Genomic DNA, 16,049 nt, shown 5'->3' with positions numbered 1-16,049 from the left:
TTCCCCTTTGCATACACTGATGATACTGGCTCTATTTGTCTAGAAAGCCAGTGGGAACAAATTGTTCTAAACACACAAGTCCTCATAGAGCGTCTGTTTTATTTGTGTGCGTGTGTGTGTGTGTGTGTTTATCTTCATCACTGTTGTGTTCTGGACTCAGAGATGTGTTGTCAATAGTCCATGGTTGTAGAAATCATTTGTTTCTGTGATGGAGGAATATCCAGCGTGTGTTGGGGGCGTGGCCTCACTGCCCCGCAGGAAGCAGTGTGTTATGTTTGTGTGACTGAGGAGTAGCACAGATGCACTCAAGTGTACTTGCACAAACCAAACACTGGTTGTAGTCAAGAATAAACTCAAATGTTGTTGTTTTTTTATTCAAAATTTGTGTTCAACTTTTAAAATTCCCAGAATTTTTTATTTTTTTTTATTTTATTTTTATGATTGTGAAGGACTGCTGGAGTTTTCAAGTCTTGTTTTGCCAAAACATATGAAGTTCCAAACATGCCTCATATACACAAACGTTGTTTTAATTTTCTCCTCTAAAACAAAGGCTAAATTTAACTTCCTGCTAAATGCACTTTGGCAGAACAGTATTGTAGCATGTTTTGAATACATGCTACAATTCTTATAAAACAAAATTTACTTTTGTTCACAATGAGATTTAAATAGAAATGGAAAGTGGGGAACTTTAGGTGTATCAGCAGCAAAGTGTCAGGTAAACAAAGCGAATAAACACAAGAATATTAAAAAAGAACTAAAACAAAAAAACATACTGACTACATAAAATATTGTTCAGTTATTAGAAATAGCGCACTACGATCCAATATATTTACAATATTGATACCATATTGATATCAGATCAATATTAGTGTGATAAGATCGATACTTCAGTTTGAGATTCCTCCTTAAAATGTCTTTATTATTTTTTGTATTATTAATTTTTGACTATACCTTAAAAAACTTTCTTTATGCTTGTTCTCAAATTATATGTTTGTATTTAGGAAACATGCATACATTTTATTTTTCTGTTATGTTAATGTTATTAAAGTATTTTGTAGACACTTATAAATGCAACCCTATGATTTAACAAAATAATTCAAAAGACAAACCAGTTAAAGGTCAGACGTTTCATATACTGAACCACAAGATCTTAGCCAATACCAAAATATTTATTTATCGGATAAATACCAAAATATGAGGATCGCACATCAATAATGAACATGCTCAATTGTGCTTTAAAAAAATGACCACTTACAATATTTGAAAATAAAAAACTGCAAACAGAGATATTCAAATATCTCAAAAAATGCTTTTAAATGAGTGAAACTGCTCCAGTCCCAGTGGTGGACAAAGTACTCAAAAGTATAGACACTATTGTCAAATCTTACTCAACTACAAGTGAAGGTTCCTTGGACAAAAGTACTGAGGTACTTTCGAAAAGAAATTAGTATTTAAAAATACAAATGATATTTTCTAAAATCAAGTCGATAAATCTGATGGGAGCAACGGGTGTAAAGAGTTCACTGAGCTATATTCATAATTCAACCATAGAGTTAGCGTTCATCATATCAGCCAATCAGAGGAGATGTTAGCATCTTAATCGGGCTCTTGGAGCGACAAGCCTCTATGTCTGGGGAAACTGCAGTCGGCCATTTTACACAAGAGTTCTGGATTCAACACGTTGGAATCAGACAACTTTTTGTGAACTGTGTGATTCTGTGAGAGCTCTGGTGGAGCTGGCTGTACATTGAATGAAAAAAAAAAAAAAAACAATCAGTCGTCCTCCTACCACTTCCTGTCATCTTCATCATTTCTGCCAGTAGTGATCACGTGACTCCTTTGATGTGAAAGAAAGTATTTCCACTCCAGTTTTGCAAAATATTTCCATACGGTTGAAAAGCCACCTCCTCCTGCCACAAAAACATATTAAAATTAGATTTTCTTTATTTTAATTTGAATGTTTCCATTATGCAAACTTATTTTTGTACCTTCAGTTTGCTCAATTTTTTGGTTACAGTCAGGGTGGGCTTATCCTACCCTGAATTATCCTGCACTGAACACAATGTTTTAATCTCCCCTGCGCGTCCCTCCGTACGCGTCGTCTTCTCCAGAGATGAACGGCAGGTGTGACAGCAGCCGGTAAGAAAATGATTTAGAGGCAATAAGTTTTGGGGACCCTCAGGGTCCTGGGAGGCTCCTGGTCCTGCAGTAACGGCTCCAGTCCAGCTGCAGGTCACTCTTCCCCTGCTGCTGAATTCAACTTCCCATACAGTTTCTTCATGTTTCCCGCCAGCCAACCCGTAACAGAGCTCAGACATCCCACTCATTCTCCCATTAATGCTTTTTTTTTTTTTTTTTTTTTAGAGGAAAATGAGTTGCGGGTCCCCCTGTAGGCTCCCATCCACGCTGCTGGTTTGAGTTCCTTCTGAATAACTTAAGCCGATGTCGTGAATTCATCTATCTGTGGCACAAGACAAATTAATGCAAGAAAAATCTCCTATCCCTGACTCATATTGTGTAAAAATAGCCAGCAGCCAGTTGCTGAGTGGCCCAACCTTGTAAGGGAATACTGTGTGACTAAACTGTGGGAATATATCATTAGAATAACTCGGTGACACCGAAGCTCTGACGGCATCCATTTTCTGATGTAACCTTTCGTCTTGTTTTTAGCCGACCCGACATTTGTTACGGAAGTTCTGCTCCAGAGGAGAACGCGGGACTGGGTTTTCACACGGAGCACAGAGGTCGTATCTGGCTGTAATTATATTCATCAGCTGCAGAGGGGTGTGTGTGTGTGTGTGGGGGGGGGGGGGGAACAGGCTCACTCTCTGACAAAGTATCCAAGAGATGCTGGAGACCCCCTCAGTCAGCTGGCTACTCGTCAAATTTTGTGCTAAAATTAGAAGGCTGTTCGCGTTTTTATTTTAAACACAATCTGAACTCTATGTAAAAAAAAAAAGAAAGAAAACAAATACTGCAAACGTTCTGCTGCCTGTGTTAAAGAGTGAAGAAACAGTTGTCATTCATTCTGAGCCAAGTCGACTTCCAGAGGGAAGCGTGTGGCTGCTGGTGGACTAGAGTAGGCTGCTCTGTATTTATGGCTGGAGAGAAGCATTTTTATTTTTTTTTTTCCCGGGGATTGATTCGGTCTGGTATGGGGCCCGTGTAGCAGAGGTGGCAGAGTAAATACCTGAAGACTAATGTCTCTGTTCTGCTAATCAATACTCGCCTCATGACCACACTGCTGGCCGCGCTCCCGTTAAAAACAAATTAGTTAATTCTGACAATTTAATTGCCGCGACCGTGCATGCTTGAGTGGACTGAGCAGGTAGTTCTGGGCGGAAAGCTTGGTTCTGCTGAAGTTACTTGATTATATTTGTTTTTGTTTTAAAGTAGAAATATTTGCAGTCTGCCAGTCAGGATTTTACTTTTTCATAATTTTTGTGTTTTTCTTCCTGAATTTAATACTGTAAGTCAGGCTGCTGAGTGTTTGATAGACGCTCCAAAGATTAAGATACAAAACTATAAAATGTGTATAACTACACCTATTTCTCTGTATATATATATATATATATATATATATATATATATATATATATATATATATATATATATATATATATATATATATATATATCATATTAAACAAAACTGTTAATAGAATAGAGAAAATGTTAATTTGAAAATGAATTTCACAAACTCAGAAAAAATTTAAAACAAATTTAGAGTGAAATAAAAAAGACTGTATATTTGTGTTCTAAAATAATGGCTAAATTAGGAAAAAAAATTCAGTTCAAAGTAGTGTAAATTAAAAAAAAATAAAAACAAGATTAAAATAGAGTATGAATTCCTAAAAGAGTTAAAAGTTTAAAATAGTAAAAGATATAAAGTGAGCGTCAATAAAAATAGGTAAATAAAATGTCAAATGTATAAATTTGAATAAGATTTGAGTAAAGTGTCATTTTTTAAAATAAACTGTCCAAATGAGACAAAAAAGAAACAAAACGCTTCATTGTGAGAATCTAGACAGGATGTTACGTTTGTATTTCTTGAACTATGTAGTTAAAACAAACAACTTATTTCTTCATGGTTTGTGACGCGCTGTTTAATATTCCCTCCCAACATTTCTATGGAAGGCTATCAGTGTCTGTTTTGAATCCCATCAGAGCTTTATTTTTACGTGACGACTCCCATTTTAATATTAAAATGAGAGTTAATGAACGGTGCATTCAAGTTCCGTCTGGCTGCCTGTTTTTTGGGGGGTTTTTTTCTTTTCTTTTCCAGCTCTTCTAACATCTCTTCTCTCCACTTGGCGTGGCACAAACACAAAAGGCATGTGGTACATATTAGGAGAGCTGGTAGTAATTTCACTCCTGCTAACTAAAGAATCCTCCAGGGAGGCTTAATTACAGGAAGGCCATTCTAAATATCAGTGAGCTGCATATTTTCCATGACAAGGCCCCGCTTCCTGCGGCGGCTCCTAGAGTCTGGCTGCTCCTCTCCGTCTCAGGTGATGACGAGAAATCCCCGGGATTTTCTGACGACTCACTCCGCCGAGGCGCTTCCTCAACCAGAACCCGGGGATTAGCAGCTGCCTTACAGGCTGTGTGTTTACAAACAGTGCAGGCTCTCCGGCCAATCGCCTCGCGCCGTCCCGTCCGCCATGCCACTCTTTTCCACTGTTTGCAGACTGTTGATCAGCAGCTCAAGTCCTAATCTGTTCATCTTGTTTAAATAGGGTTTGGATAAATAACTGGTGTGAGTGTGAGTGTGTGTGTGTGTGTGTGTGTGTGTGTGTGTGTGTTTGGATGTCGCATTTACATGTCATCTTGACGTTGGTCTGAACCAGCAGCAGGCACCGCTGTCCCTCGTCGTCATGACGCTAAGGTGTGAAAACTGATCTGCTGATGTAGAAAAGCTGTCGGGGTTATAAAATGAAATGAACACATTTCCCCGCATTTATTTTTTTTTTTTAGGTCTAAAAAGTTGCAAACACTCGAGATTCAGCGATTAGACGTCCATTTTGTTGATGTGTTTTACTTCCACCATGAGGAATAAAGCTTTCCATAAAAAAAACTTTAGAAAAAAACAAAAAGACCTTTTGCTCAGTTTTACTTGTGCAAGACTGGAGCCTCTGATGAATGTCTGCGTTCCGTCAAGCTGCGTTGTGCAATAGAGCGCAGCGTGTTTGTCCCTCTGATTAATAACAATAAGCTAAAAGCCCTCCATGTGTGTCTGTGAGCAATGCGGCCGAGCAGAGCTGCAGTGTTCTCCACGAAAACGCCAAAGCATGAGCTGAATAAGAAGAGAAACCCTCTGTCCTCCCCATTCAGCGTCCGAGGACGACATCCTGAAGCAGTCCATCAGGGGCCAGGCTCTGGCCAATCAGAACACGGAGAGCGAGACGTCCCTGGACGGGGACGACGACACCCTGTCCTCCCTGGAGGACAAAGACCTGGAGAACCTAACAGGTACGGAAGGAGATCATCTTCTTTCTCCTGCCTTACAGTCAGTAACATCACGCGCACACACACACAGACACACACTGTATTTTGTGTTGCTGTTTTCCTGTTGCTTCATTTGAATACACTGCAAAAACATAAAATCATAAAATTGTTGGTCTAGTTTCTACTTCAAATATCTTTTAACACTTGAAATGAGACAAAACTAACTTGCCAGTAACTTTTCAGCTAAATATAGCAGCTTGTTTTAAGTCAATAATTCCTTAATATAGATGAAACAAGTGTCTACTTTTAAGAAACTAGACACTTGCTAAAAGTGTCTAGTTTCACTTTTACCAAGACATTTTTCCCATGTTGTAAGTGAAATAATCTGCCTGTAGAAAAATATTTTGTCATCAATATTAAGGAATTATTTACTGAAAACAAGCTTCTGTATCCTGCTGAAAAGTTACTTGTAACTTTTGCTCGTTTTCAAGACTACAAAGATATTTGAACCAGAAAATAGACAAAAAAATATTTTGTTTTTGCAGTGTATAGACTTGTTTTGTTGTTTAATATAAAGGACATTTTGTCGCTATGCTTTTAATCACAGCTTAAAATTTCCATCGTGTTGTGACATGAAGGTGCAGTTAATTTCTAGAACAATATTCAGTATTGTTCTGATATATATATATATATATATATATATATATATATATATATATATATATATATATATATATATATATATATATATATATATATATATATATATATATATATATATATATATTCCAATCCAGTATTTTTTATTACTATTATGCATCCTTTATGATTTACCCTCTCAGCTCCAAAGATTTTATTTTTATCAAATATATTTTAGCAATGTCCTTTTAAACTGGATCAGAATCTTCATTATTATTATTATTATTATTATTATTATTATTATTATTATTACTAGTACTATTATTTTTTAAATGATTTTTACAAGAACATGGGATTTTATTCTTCAAGATGATTAAGCTAATAAACCTTCATACAGCAGGATTTTATTCCTTCCCCTTTCTGACTAAATATGCCCCTAATATTTCAATAATCTTGGTTTGATTAAATATTACACCGCTTCTCTAACCGGATTAGATTTATAATCTGGTGAAGCTGGCAGCAGAGTAAACGCAGGGTAATTTGAAATAAAGCAACAACGGGATTAGACGTTGATCCCTGTCTAATGACGTGATCTGCGGAGGGGCGGAAGTTGGGAGCTGCAGCGGCTCTTCTCATCACCTGAAGCAGCAGCAGTTTTCTCTGCCCCAGGTGGAATTGAGTCTTTTTTGTTTTGTTTTGTTTTGAGTGAACGGGCTAAAAAAAGAAAGAAAATGTTATTCCAACCCACGGATAACGTGTCAGCGCTCCCCGGGGTTCAGCGGGGGGAGTTGAGCGTGGATCCATTCATGTGTCAGCCCGCCGCCCCGCGCTCTGCTGGGAAATCAAGCTCCGCGGCTCCCCGGCGCACATCTGCAACACAATGCCCGCACATGTGCAGGCCGGGCCGGGCAAGAAGAGCCTCCGCTCGCTGATCCCCTGAGCCCGCGGATCTTTGTGTCATACTGGCATAAATTAAGATGGATGAGAGATGAAGCGGCTTCTCCCCAAAGCCCGCAGTCGATGCTCCACTGACGGAGAGTCGATACTGAAAATGTCTTCAGTTTTAACGTAGTTTATGTTTTGCTCTGATTTGTGATTTATTTTATTTTTTTCATATCTACTTCTCCCTTAGTCCTTTAACGTCGTATTATTGTTTGAAAGAGAGTTCGCAGAAGCACTATTATTAAGTATGTATGAACTTCAACTTAACGCAGCGGTGTGAGTGGAGGTTCTGAGCTGGGTGTGTGTGTGTGTGTCCGTGTCCGGCAGGCCCGGTAAACTTGAGCACCAGCGCCCAGCTCGTCGCTCCGGCTGCGGTGGTGAAAGGCACCCTGTCGGTCACCGCCTCCGAGCTCTTCTTCGAGGTGGATGAGGACGATCCGAGCTTCAAGGCCATCGATCCAAAGGTAAGGAGGTTCTCTCATGTCTGCGCCGACCCGCTGTTAGAGCGGACTGAATGTTCTGACTTCCTGGGAAATGCTTGAGAGCGAGCATGTGTTTCTTTTTCTTTCAAATCCGTTTAGAAATTAAAATTTGTTGCGCATTTAATATAAATAAATATAAATAAATAAAAAAATCCGAAAATATATAGAGAGGCATTTCTGCAAAAAAATAAAAAAAATATTAAAAATGTTCTAAAACTGTTATGCTTTCTTAATAATTTTGTCATCTTTTTTTTTTTCTCCCGCAATACCGAAAAACCAGCGACAAAATTCAGGGAGCTCCTAGATAAGTAGAAAATCTGTTTTTATTTTTTTTTTCATATATGTATATAGAAAATAACCTACGAGGAGAGAAATAAAAATGCCGGGAGCTACAGGTGGTTTTGAAACCACAGAGCTGCGTGAAATCGTTTCAATTGAACGGTGTGTGTTTATTGGACAGGAACCAGCTCTTAGTTAAATCTCCCGAACAGCACAGAAATAAATATGGCGACTGCAGTGATCAAAACTGTATAATTAATAATTCACTCATTCATCAGATGTAAACATTTGTTCGTGTTTTTGTCTGTTTAAGCTGAAAGCGGAGATGTCAACAGGAAAATAAAAATTGAGATAAACCCCATTAAGCATAACTAATGCTGTTGCCTCATTTAGATACTTTTTCAATTTTTTTTTATGTTTTCCTTTTTTTTTCTTTTTTTTTTTTGAAAGATATCATGGAAGTCAAGCTAGATCTACTCGTCGAATCATAAGGCCAAGTTGTAATTTAATTTGCAACATTTTATTAACATTTCTTCTGAAGTCACATAATGGAAAAAAAAAAATAAAAACTTGGCACACTACAATCTTCCACTTAGCGATTTTGTGCATATATTTAAATAAAAGGTTCTTCACTTTGTGAAAACATTTCAAGAAGACAGAAGGAAATGTAGAAACATTTATCAGAAATTTGTACCTTCACTTGTTTCTGCGGCAGCGGCCCAATTTGCTCCCATTTATTCAAAGGTTTTGCTTTGCTGCGGATTTTTATTTTATTTTTTTTTTTCACATTTCTTGGAGACTCGGTTGCAGAAGTCTTATAGATTTGATCCCAAAAAAAAAACAACCAACCAAACAAAAAAGTCTCTCGGCTCTTGTTCTATAATTTGTCCAAACTTTTGGCGTTGGTGAGGATTTCCCTCGCTAGTCTCCACGTCTGCTTCGCCGCAGCCTCCAGGGCCGAGTGAGGCTTTCCCTGAAACAAGTCCAAGTTTGGCAAGAAGTAGTGGGGGCATCTGCGGCACTGCAGGCAGGAGATGAGCTGCAGCAGGATGCCGTTCAGCCGGTCTCCCAGGCACGACTCGTCCCAGTCCGTCTCCCGCGGGTGTTTCTCGCACTCGTACAGCAGCAGGGTCTTCATGTGGTAGTTGTTGAGCGGCTGGCCCGGCAGCTCCAGGTGCCGGTCCCTCAGAGTCTTCAGGACCGACAGACACTTCTTCCTGCAGCCGCCCATGAGCAGCCTGTTCTCGGCCTCGCTGAACTGCAGCACCCAGGCGTCGCTCTCCGCCGAGCTCTGCTTCCCCGTCAGCGAGTAGCACTCTTTGGACAGGAGGTTGAAGCCCTCCGCCTTGACCTCGGCCACCCGGTTCGGTCCGGGCCAGGGGATGTGCGGCATGGGCCACTGCGCCGCGCTTCTGGGCCAGATGCCCGTGCACTTGAAGGCGGGGGTGATCTGTACCACGTAGCGCTCCCTGATCCTCAGCTTGACCTCGCTGGTGTCCGCCACCATCTTCACCACGTCGCGGTAGCTGCACTTGTCCACGGCCTGCGCCACCAGAGTCTGGAACCGGGAGCGGATCTTTCGGGCCGAGAGGTAGCCCGAGGCGGTGATGAACTCGACCCACAGCGACATGCTCCTCTTGCGGCCGTCGCTCAGCTTCAGCACCGCGCAGCCGGGCAGCGAACCGTCGTCCACGAAGTTGAAGACCCCCATCTGGTTGAGGTAGAGCACCACCTCGAACTCGTTCGGGGAGATGACCTCCATCCCCTCGTAGCGCGCGTCGATCTCGCTGAGGGAGCTGATGAAGCGGGGCTCCTGCACCTCCACCTCCTTCAGGACATCCGACACCACTTTGCAAACCTCCCTTATGGTCTTCGCAATGGCCGCCTTGCGCGCTTGGCATCTCTCGTTGTAGTATTTGTTGAGCTGGTACACCAGCTTCGCCTGCGTCGCGATCATGTTGGGGCAGAGGTCCGGGCTGTACACCGGAGAGTCGCAGTAAGTTGACGGATCCAACGCTTACCGGTAAAGCCAGAGGCAAAAGCTTCCAGAGCAGCGGGAAAAAAAAAAAAAAAAAAGAAAGAAAGAAAAAGGAAAAAAATGTTGGATCAAAGTTGTTTTTTTTCTTGCTTTTTTTTTCTTCTTGCTTTTAGCAGCGGATGGACGTCAGTGTGAGAAGGAGGAAGCGGATAGAAATGAATCTGAGCAGCCTGCTAGATTATCAGTCCCGCTCATGAGCACTTCCAGGGAGTCATATTCAGGTTCGGGGTCAGAACCAGGTAGCTGGACGGGCTTAAAGACGCCGCGCTGCTGGAGCTTTCATCTCTTCTTCGTGCCTTTCTCTGCCCTCGCTCACTTTTCGTCCAGTCTCAGCTCGGCGCTAGGTTTGAGTAGTTTATGAATGGCTCCTTAAGAAGAGTTAAAGGGGGTGGGGCTTCTCCTCCCGCAATCATGTGCGGAGCTGTCATTGGAAGCAGCCAATCAGCGCCAGCCGAGAGGATGATGGTCCTGCCGGAGCTGCTGCGGTAGCAGCAGCGGCGGCGGGGCTCACCGGGCTGCCCGCTGCTCGCAGCTCCACGCCGGGATGCAGAACCGTCCGATTTTCAGCGCAGCGCTCTTCTTCCTTCAAGTTGATCTTTGTCTGATGCGGACGATTCGGGCCGGTCCGTTTAAACAGCGGACATTTTAGAACCTCTTTTGCGTCTCTTCTTCTCTTCTCTTCTTCTTTTTTCTGAAATATACATTTTTATTTCATTCTCTTTTACTTTATTTCTTTTTTCCTTTCATCACCGCCATCATTAATTTCTGCCCACAGCCTTCGTGGCGCAAGTTTAGCTTAAAACCTCAGATAACCGCGTTACTTAAAAAAATAAAAATAAAATTCGTTTTTAAATTATTTCCTAAATTAAAATGCCTAAGTCTTTGATATTTTTCCCACATTTGGGCATTTCTTTTCACGTTCGTGTGAATTAAAATCGTTTTTAGTCTGAATTGTAAATATTAAATAGCTCAGAGGTTTTGTTTTATTGAACGCGTTTCTGTCGGGGCTCTGAACCACCTGCAGCTCGGCCTCCGAACCCCAGCAGTTCGGTTTCCTCTCACTTTTATCCGGAACCGAAAGCGCAGATTGGTGTGTTAAACCCGATTTAACTAAACGGACTCGTTTCAAGCATTTTACTTAACATTTAGTCAGAAGCCTGATGCATATTTGGACCGCAGATTCTCCCCAAACCTCCTCTGCCTCTTCCTCTCACACACACGGGTAATTTGCCCGTGGGTTTATCTCCATTAACCTTGTCCATGCTGAATAATTTAAGCAGGGGTGTTCTGGAGGATCTAATTGAAGTCCCTGATGACAGCTACTTGTTGTTGCTGAAGGGAAAAAATAAATAAAAATCTCAGAGTTATTTAGAAAAAACCCCAGTCACCCGCACACAGCGGTGGTGTGAGCCACATTTACACACGTCTGAATGGAGATAAATATTCTCCTGTAGGGACAGAAACTTTTAATGTTTTTTTTTTTGTTGTTGTTGTTTTTGTTGTTTTTTTTTTTTGCATTTTTGAGCTTTTTTTTTTTTTTCTTTGACACGCAATCCAGAAATTGGAAAAAATGTTTTGGTTAAAAGTTATGTTGTATTCAAGTTGAATTTATGCGTACCTTTGCAATTAAAATGCGAATGACTTTTCAAATATGTGAAAAGATTGTTGTGTTCCTCCAGGATTGGGAACAGCACTGCAAAAACACAACCTTAACAAAGGACTTCTGGCCTACTTTCTAGTGCGAATGTATTAGTTCACTTGAAATAAGACAAAACTAACTTACAAACAACTTTTCAGCAAGAAATAAAGGAGCTTGTTTTAAGTTAATACTTTCTTAATATTGATGGGAAAATGTCACTTCCACTGGGAGTTTATTTAACTTATAACAAGACTTTCCCCCAATAGGTGAAACAAATGCTTTTTCATTAATATTACTGAATTATTGAGTCAAAACAAGCTCCTATTTCTTGCTGAAAAGTTACTTATGAGTAAATTCTGCCTCATTTCAAGTATCCTAAGATATGTGCTCGATAGAAATGAAAGTCCTCTGTAAGACTCAACGTTTTTGCGGTGTGAAGTTCTGTTTCCTGTTTCTCTGCCTCCCAGTGATCAGACCTGCTGCTGGACTTTTCCGCTGCTCTTGTTGGACAGCAGAAAATGTCCCGGATACTAACGTTAAACTTTTTCTTCAGACTTGTCTGAATTCTTTAGAATTACTGGGAATTCATCATCTTTATTTACTGCTGAATGGTTTCAAATGAGGCCACAAATGGATTTACACATTACTCTAAAAACTCGCATTTTTGAATACATATTTTAAACACGGTCATCATGCTAATCCAAACTGAGCAACATATTTAATAAATAATAGAGATGAATGATCTTTGGCTTCATGGCTGCCGCAGAGTTAAGACTTTCTACGGTTCAAAAACTGGTAAATAAGTTGGTAATGTGCAGTTATCCGAGTTTTGATGCCCAGATGAGTGAAACAGTCTGGTGTTTTTCCTCCAGTGATGACATCAGGTTTCATTTATGAGCTCATTATTCTTTAATGTAAATAAGGCCTGTTAAACCTTTTGAAAATGTTCTTCTCCTCTGGTTTTGCTTGAGCTGACAGACTGTGTTTCACAAAGGAGTAAATCAGACAACGATGAAGGAAACTGCTTGCTTATTTCTGAGCTTTTTGTTGTATTAATAACTGATCCCCAACATGAAAAAGAGCTATTAATGTGTGAGCTGGACATTTGGTTTTTCTATGTTGCCCAGGTACAGTTGAAAGACTTACCAACTTAACCAGAGTTATTTAGAAAATAATGTTTGACTCTTCTGCTCTGTACTTACGAGGGCAGACAGTTGTTGAACTGTTGACTTATTTCATCTTTTATAAGATGAAATAAGTCAGAAGAAATGCTGGGCTGTTGGATTTCAGGGTGAATGTTTCTTTCCTGCCCTGCTGCCCCTCAGAGGTTAATCGACACCACTTGGATCCAAATGTTCGGAAGGATATAGTCACTGTAGCTTGGTGAAATTTTTGACTCTTAGAAGATAAGTATATTCTGAATAGGGTCCTAAGGATCTGCTTTGCTTTTAATTACAGTGCTAAATGCTGCATATGTTGGATTGTATGGAATAAAACGTGAGGCAAAAAAGATCGAGAACTTTTATTAAATTCACTTTGTAAAGTAAATAGTTAGCAACAATTTCAAATATTGTTCATTTGGCAGATTAATGTCAAAATGCAGTGATTACAAGGACAAAAATACAAATCTATAACATTGTCATCAGTTTTTACATTTATTTTCTATCATTTTTACTTTGAGCTGGCCCTCATCAGCCACCGTCTCGGCTCCCCTTACCGTCCTCTGCAGGGCCCTGTGTAAGAATAAATGAAGTCAGAGCAGGTTTGTCTCAAGGTTGAAAGTTTTAGCTGTTTCACTCTCCCTTCCTTCCACTTATTATCTGCTACCTGTGTGTTTCTTGCACGGCTAACCTGACTGGCCTTCACGCACTCATATCTCTTGAAAACATTAGGACTTATCTGCGCTCGCGGAAAAGTCTCTCCTTGATTTATAAGGACTGGATAAAAGATCAAGAGGCTGTCGAGGAGCCCTTTGATCTCAGCCTGTGTGACTCCGCTAAGAAGAGCACAAAAGTGTCCATGGCTCTGCAGATCTGTGCCAGCTCATGAGCAACCCCACCGCTTCACTTTTTCACTTTTTCCTCCCCTTTTCTTTTAGTCTTTTCTCTATTTTTCTTTTCAGGGTTTTTTTATGGCTTTAGCCGTTTTCATACACGGTGCCAATTAAAGTTTGGCTGAAATGAAAGAGAAAAGATGATCTTGTCCTCCTAGACCAGGAGCACTCTGCCTTTACATTTGAAGAGACGTTTTAGTTCTAATCCTCGCTGAGTTCATTTTGTCTAAGTTCACTTATTTGGTGTCGAACATATTTGGAAATTGCTTATTTTTTTTTGCAAATTAACTTCCATGAGTGGAACAAAGCTAACAGAGGGCAAGTAAGAAGAAATAAAGTTCTGTAAATATTCTGTTCCTTTTGTTATTTTAGATAAAGCTTCAAAACATGGAGGAACTTCTAAACTATCCATTTTCTAACTCTGTTTACATTATTTATTTCCATGTGATACTCACCATAGTGTTGTTATTAAAGCTGCATTATGTAACTTTTATAAACAAAATGTTGTTGTTTTTTTTTACTAATTTTACTAATTTTTTTACTAATAACATCATGACTGTCACCGTGTCATGATGTTATGATATGTGACAGATAATGTGTGGAAAAAAAAAAAAAAAAAACTAAGCTCCTCTGCTTTTTCTCAGTCCAAAATAGAAACAACCAATCAGAGCCAGGAGGCGGGTCTTAGTGCTTTCAGCGAATGAACGTGTTTTTTTTCTGTAACAATGAGTCGTTTCTCTGATTAGGACATTTAGCAGCAAGTACACAAAGATGATTGACAGCGTTAAGACCCTCCTCCTGGCTCTTATTGGTTGTTTTTGGTCATAATTTCTTGAAATGGAGACTGTAGCAGAGACGGATCAATCTTTTCTCAGATTATCCTTCTCACATTGTTGCAACATGGTAACAGTTTTAAAAAATATGTAAAAAAAAAAAAAAAAAACCAACATACTTTTTTAATACTGCAGCTTTAAAAGGCGACACGTTTCTCTGGAGTCACAGGTTGCAGAACGTTGTTTTGTCGACAACTTTCGAAGATTCCCGTCTTTCGTTCTGCTGCCAGTCCTTTGGGTGTAAACACAGGGTGCATGCGTGCGCATGCCAACATCCCACAGACATGGGAACTACCAGAGCGCATTTCTGATGTCCTTGTTCACACGTTTTGTTGATGTGCCCCGAACCCAGAGAGAGCCAGCTGCCGGCTCCACGTCGGGCCTCAAAGAAAATCAACGCAGGCTGCTAATTGCCAGGCAGGCCGTTGCATCTGCTCTGCAGATAGCAGAACGGATGAAGTCACAGAGCAGATGTGCTCCTGATTTTGTGTGCGTGTGTAAAAGTCTGCGTTAAGCAGCACACACTCCATGTTAGACAGCAGCCATTAATATTGGATGCGGGGTTACTGTAGCTAAGGCGCTCCTGGTGCCTGGCCAGACGTATTGGGCCAAAGAAATACATGCAGGATATTTAAAACGCTCCCTTAGCTTTAGTCAGTTTTAACCGCATTACACAATCTCATCAGAGTGAAGAATGAATTCTTTGAAAGTGCTTTCGTTTGAGTTTAACTATCTGATCAGCAGGAATCTAAATTCTTACTGCAACTGGGGAAATTTAAGAGAGCACAAAACGTATTGAACAGTTTTTCTGAAGGCTGCAGCTCCGAAGAAAAGCTATGAGTTATGCCTTTAATACATGATTTATCGAACGCTTTCATTATAGTTCTGTATTTACAAAACCTTTACTTTTTAGAAACTTAACTTTTTTTAATAAATAAAAGTTAATATTGTGTTATTTCAGATGTCTACAGAGCAGCAATAAGATGTCTTGTTTGGCAATCTTTCCCCTGAACAATAAGAGGATGAACGTCTTTCTATAAGCAAAGATGATGCTTTCAAATATTCAAATAGTTTTATTTAGCATCTTGAGAGTAGTCATATGCATATATATACTTATCTCACTCATTTACACTTTAAAATGAATGTCATATTTTGACAAGCAAAAGTTTTGATTGAAAATGACTATTTGGAAGAAAAATAATCCTTTATTTAGAAACTTGCATTAAAGAACAAGATGGAATAACTTGAACAACTTGCAGCCGTTGCTGTTAATGCAGGACATCACGGTTTGCACCACCAAGGTGGTGAAACGTTCAGGATTCTGTACAAACAGAAATGGACGAGAAAAGACTTGAGCACCTTAAGAGGAGGAGTGTAGCGTTTTATTCTAAATCTAATAATGGAAGAATGTAGATGAATTCTTATTAAATACGAATCCTGAATGCGTCATGAAGCCCGGAAACAAAAACCAGTGAATAAGCTCAAGAACATGAAAGATATGACTTTGGAAGACCTCCTCTTCCTATTTATGTACTTGGGTTCATTGCATATGTAACTTATACTTTTAAAAGATATATTCATGCTTTTAAATGTTATTTGCTTCATATCTGGTCAGTTTCTTCTTTTGGTAAAAAGTTTAGTAAAAAAAAAAAATTTTTATTCCATAAATTTGGCATAAGAAGTTTCTATATCAGACT

General features: G+C 39.8%; 2 protein-coding genes across 2 annotated transcripts in view; one reads left to right on the top strand and one right to left on the bottom strand.

Annotated features, from left to right (window-relative positions):
* Positions 1 to 16,049, top strand: part of lrba (LPS responsive beige-like anchor protein) — a 218,394-nt gene that overhangs the window by 126,806 nt on the left and 75,539 nt on the right. The window contains exons 41-42 of the mRNA XM_044113800.1: positions 5,334 to 5,471; positions 7,356 to 7,492. Of these exons, the coding sequence (XP_043969735.1) occupies positions 5,334 to 5,471; positions 7,356 to 7,492 (275 nt within the window). The remainder of the gene's footprint in view (positions 1 to 5,333; positions 5,472 to 7,355; positions 7,493 to 16,049) is intronic.
* On the bottom strand, positions 8,552 to 14,178 carry mab21l2 (mab-21-like 2). The gene has a single exon (XM_044115698.1). It carries the CDS (start codon positions 9,744 to 9,746, stop codon positions 8,667 to 8,669), a length of 1,080 nt encoding a protein of 359 aa, XP_043971633.1. The 5' UTR covers positions 9,747 to 14,178; the 3' UTR covers positions 8,552 to 8,666.

This window comes from Gambusia affinis, linkage group LG04 (assembly GCF_019740435.1).
Source record: "Gambusia affinis linkage group LG04, SWU_Gaff_1.0, whole genome shotgun sequence".
Lineage (NCBI taxonomy): Eukaryota > Metazoa > Chordata > Actinopteri > Cyprinodontiformes > Poeciliidae > Gambusia > Gambusia affinis.
Note: the sequence above shows the minus strand (reverse complement) of the source record. Positions and strands in the feature narration are given on the sequence as shown.

Bases quoted from the DNA above. Each gene is read 5' to 3' on its own strand.
- mab21l2 (XM_044115698.1), bottom strand. From the start codon at position 9,746: ATGATCGCGACGCAGGCGAAGCTGGTGTACCAGCTCAACAAATACTAC.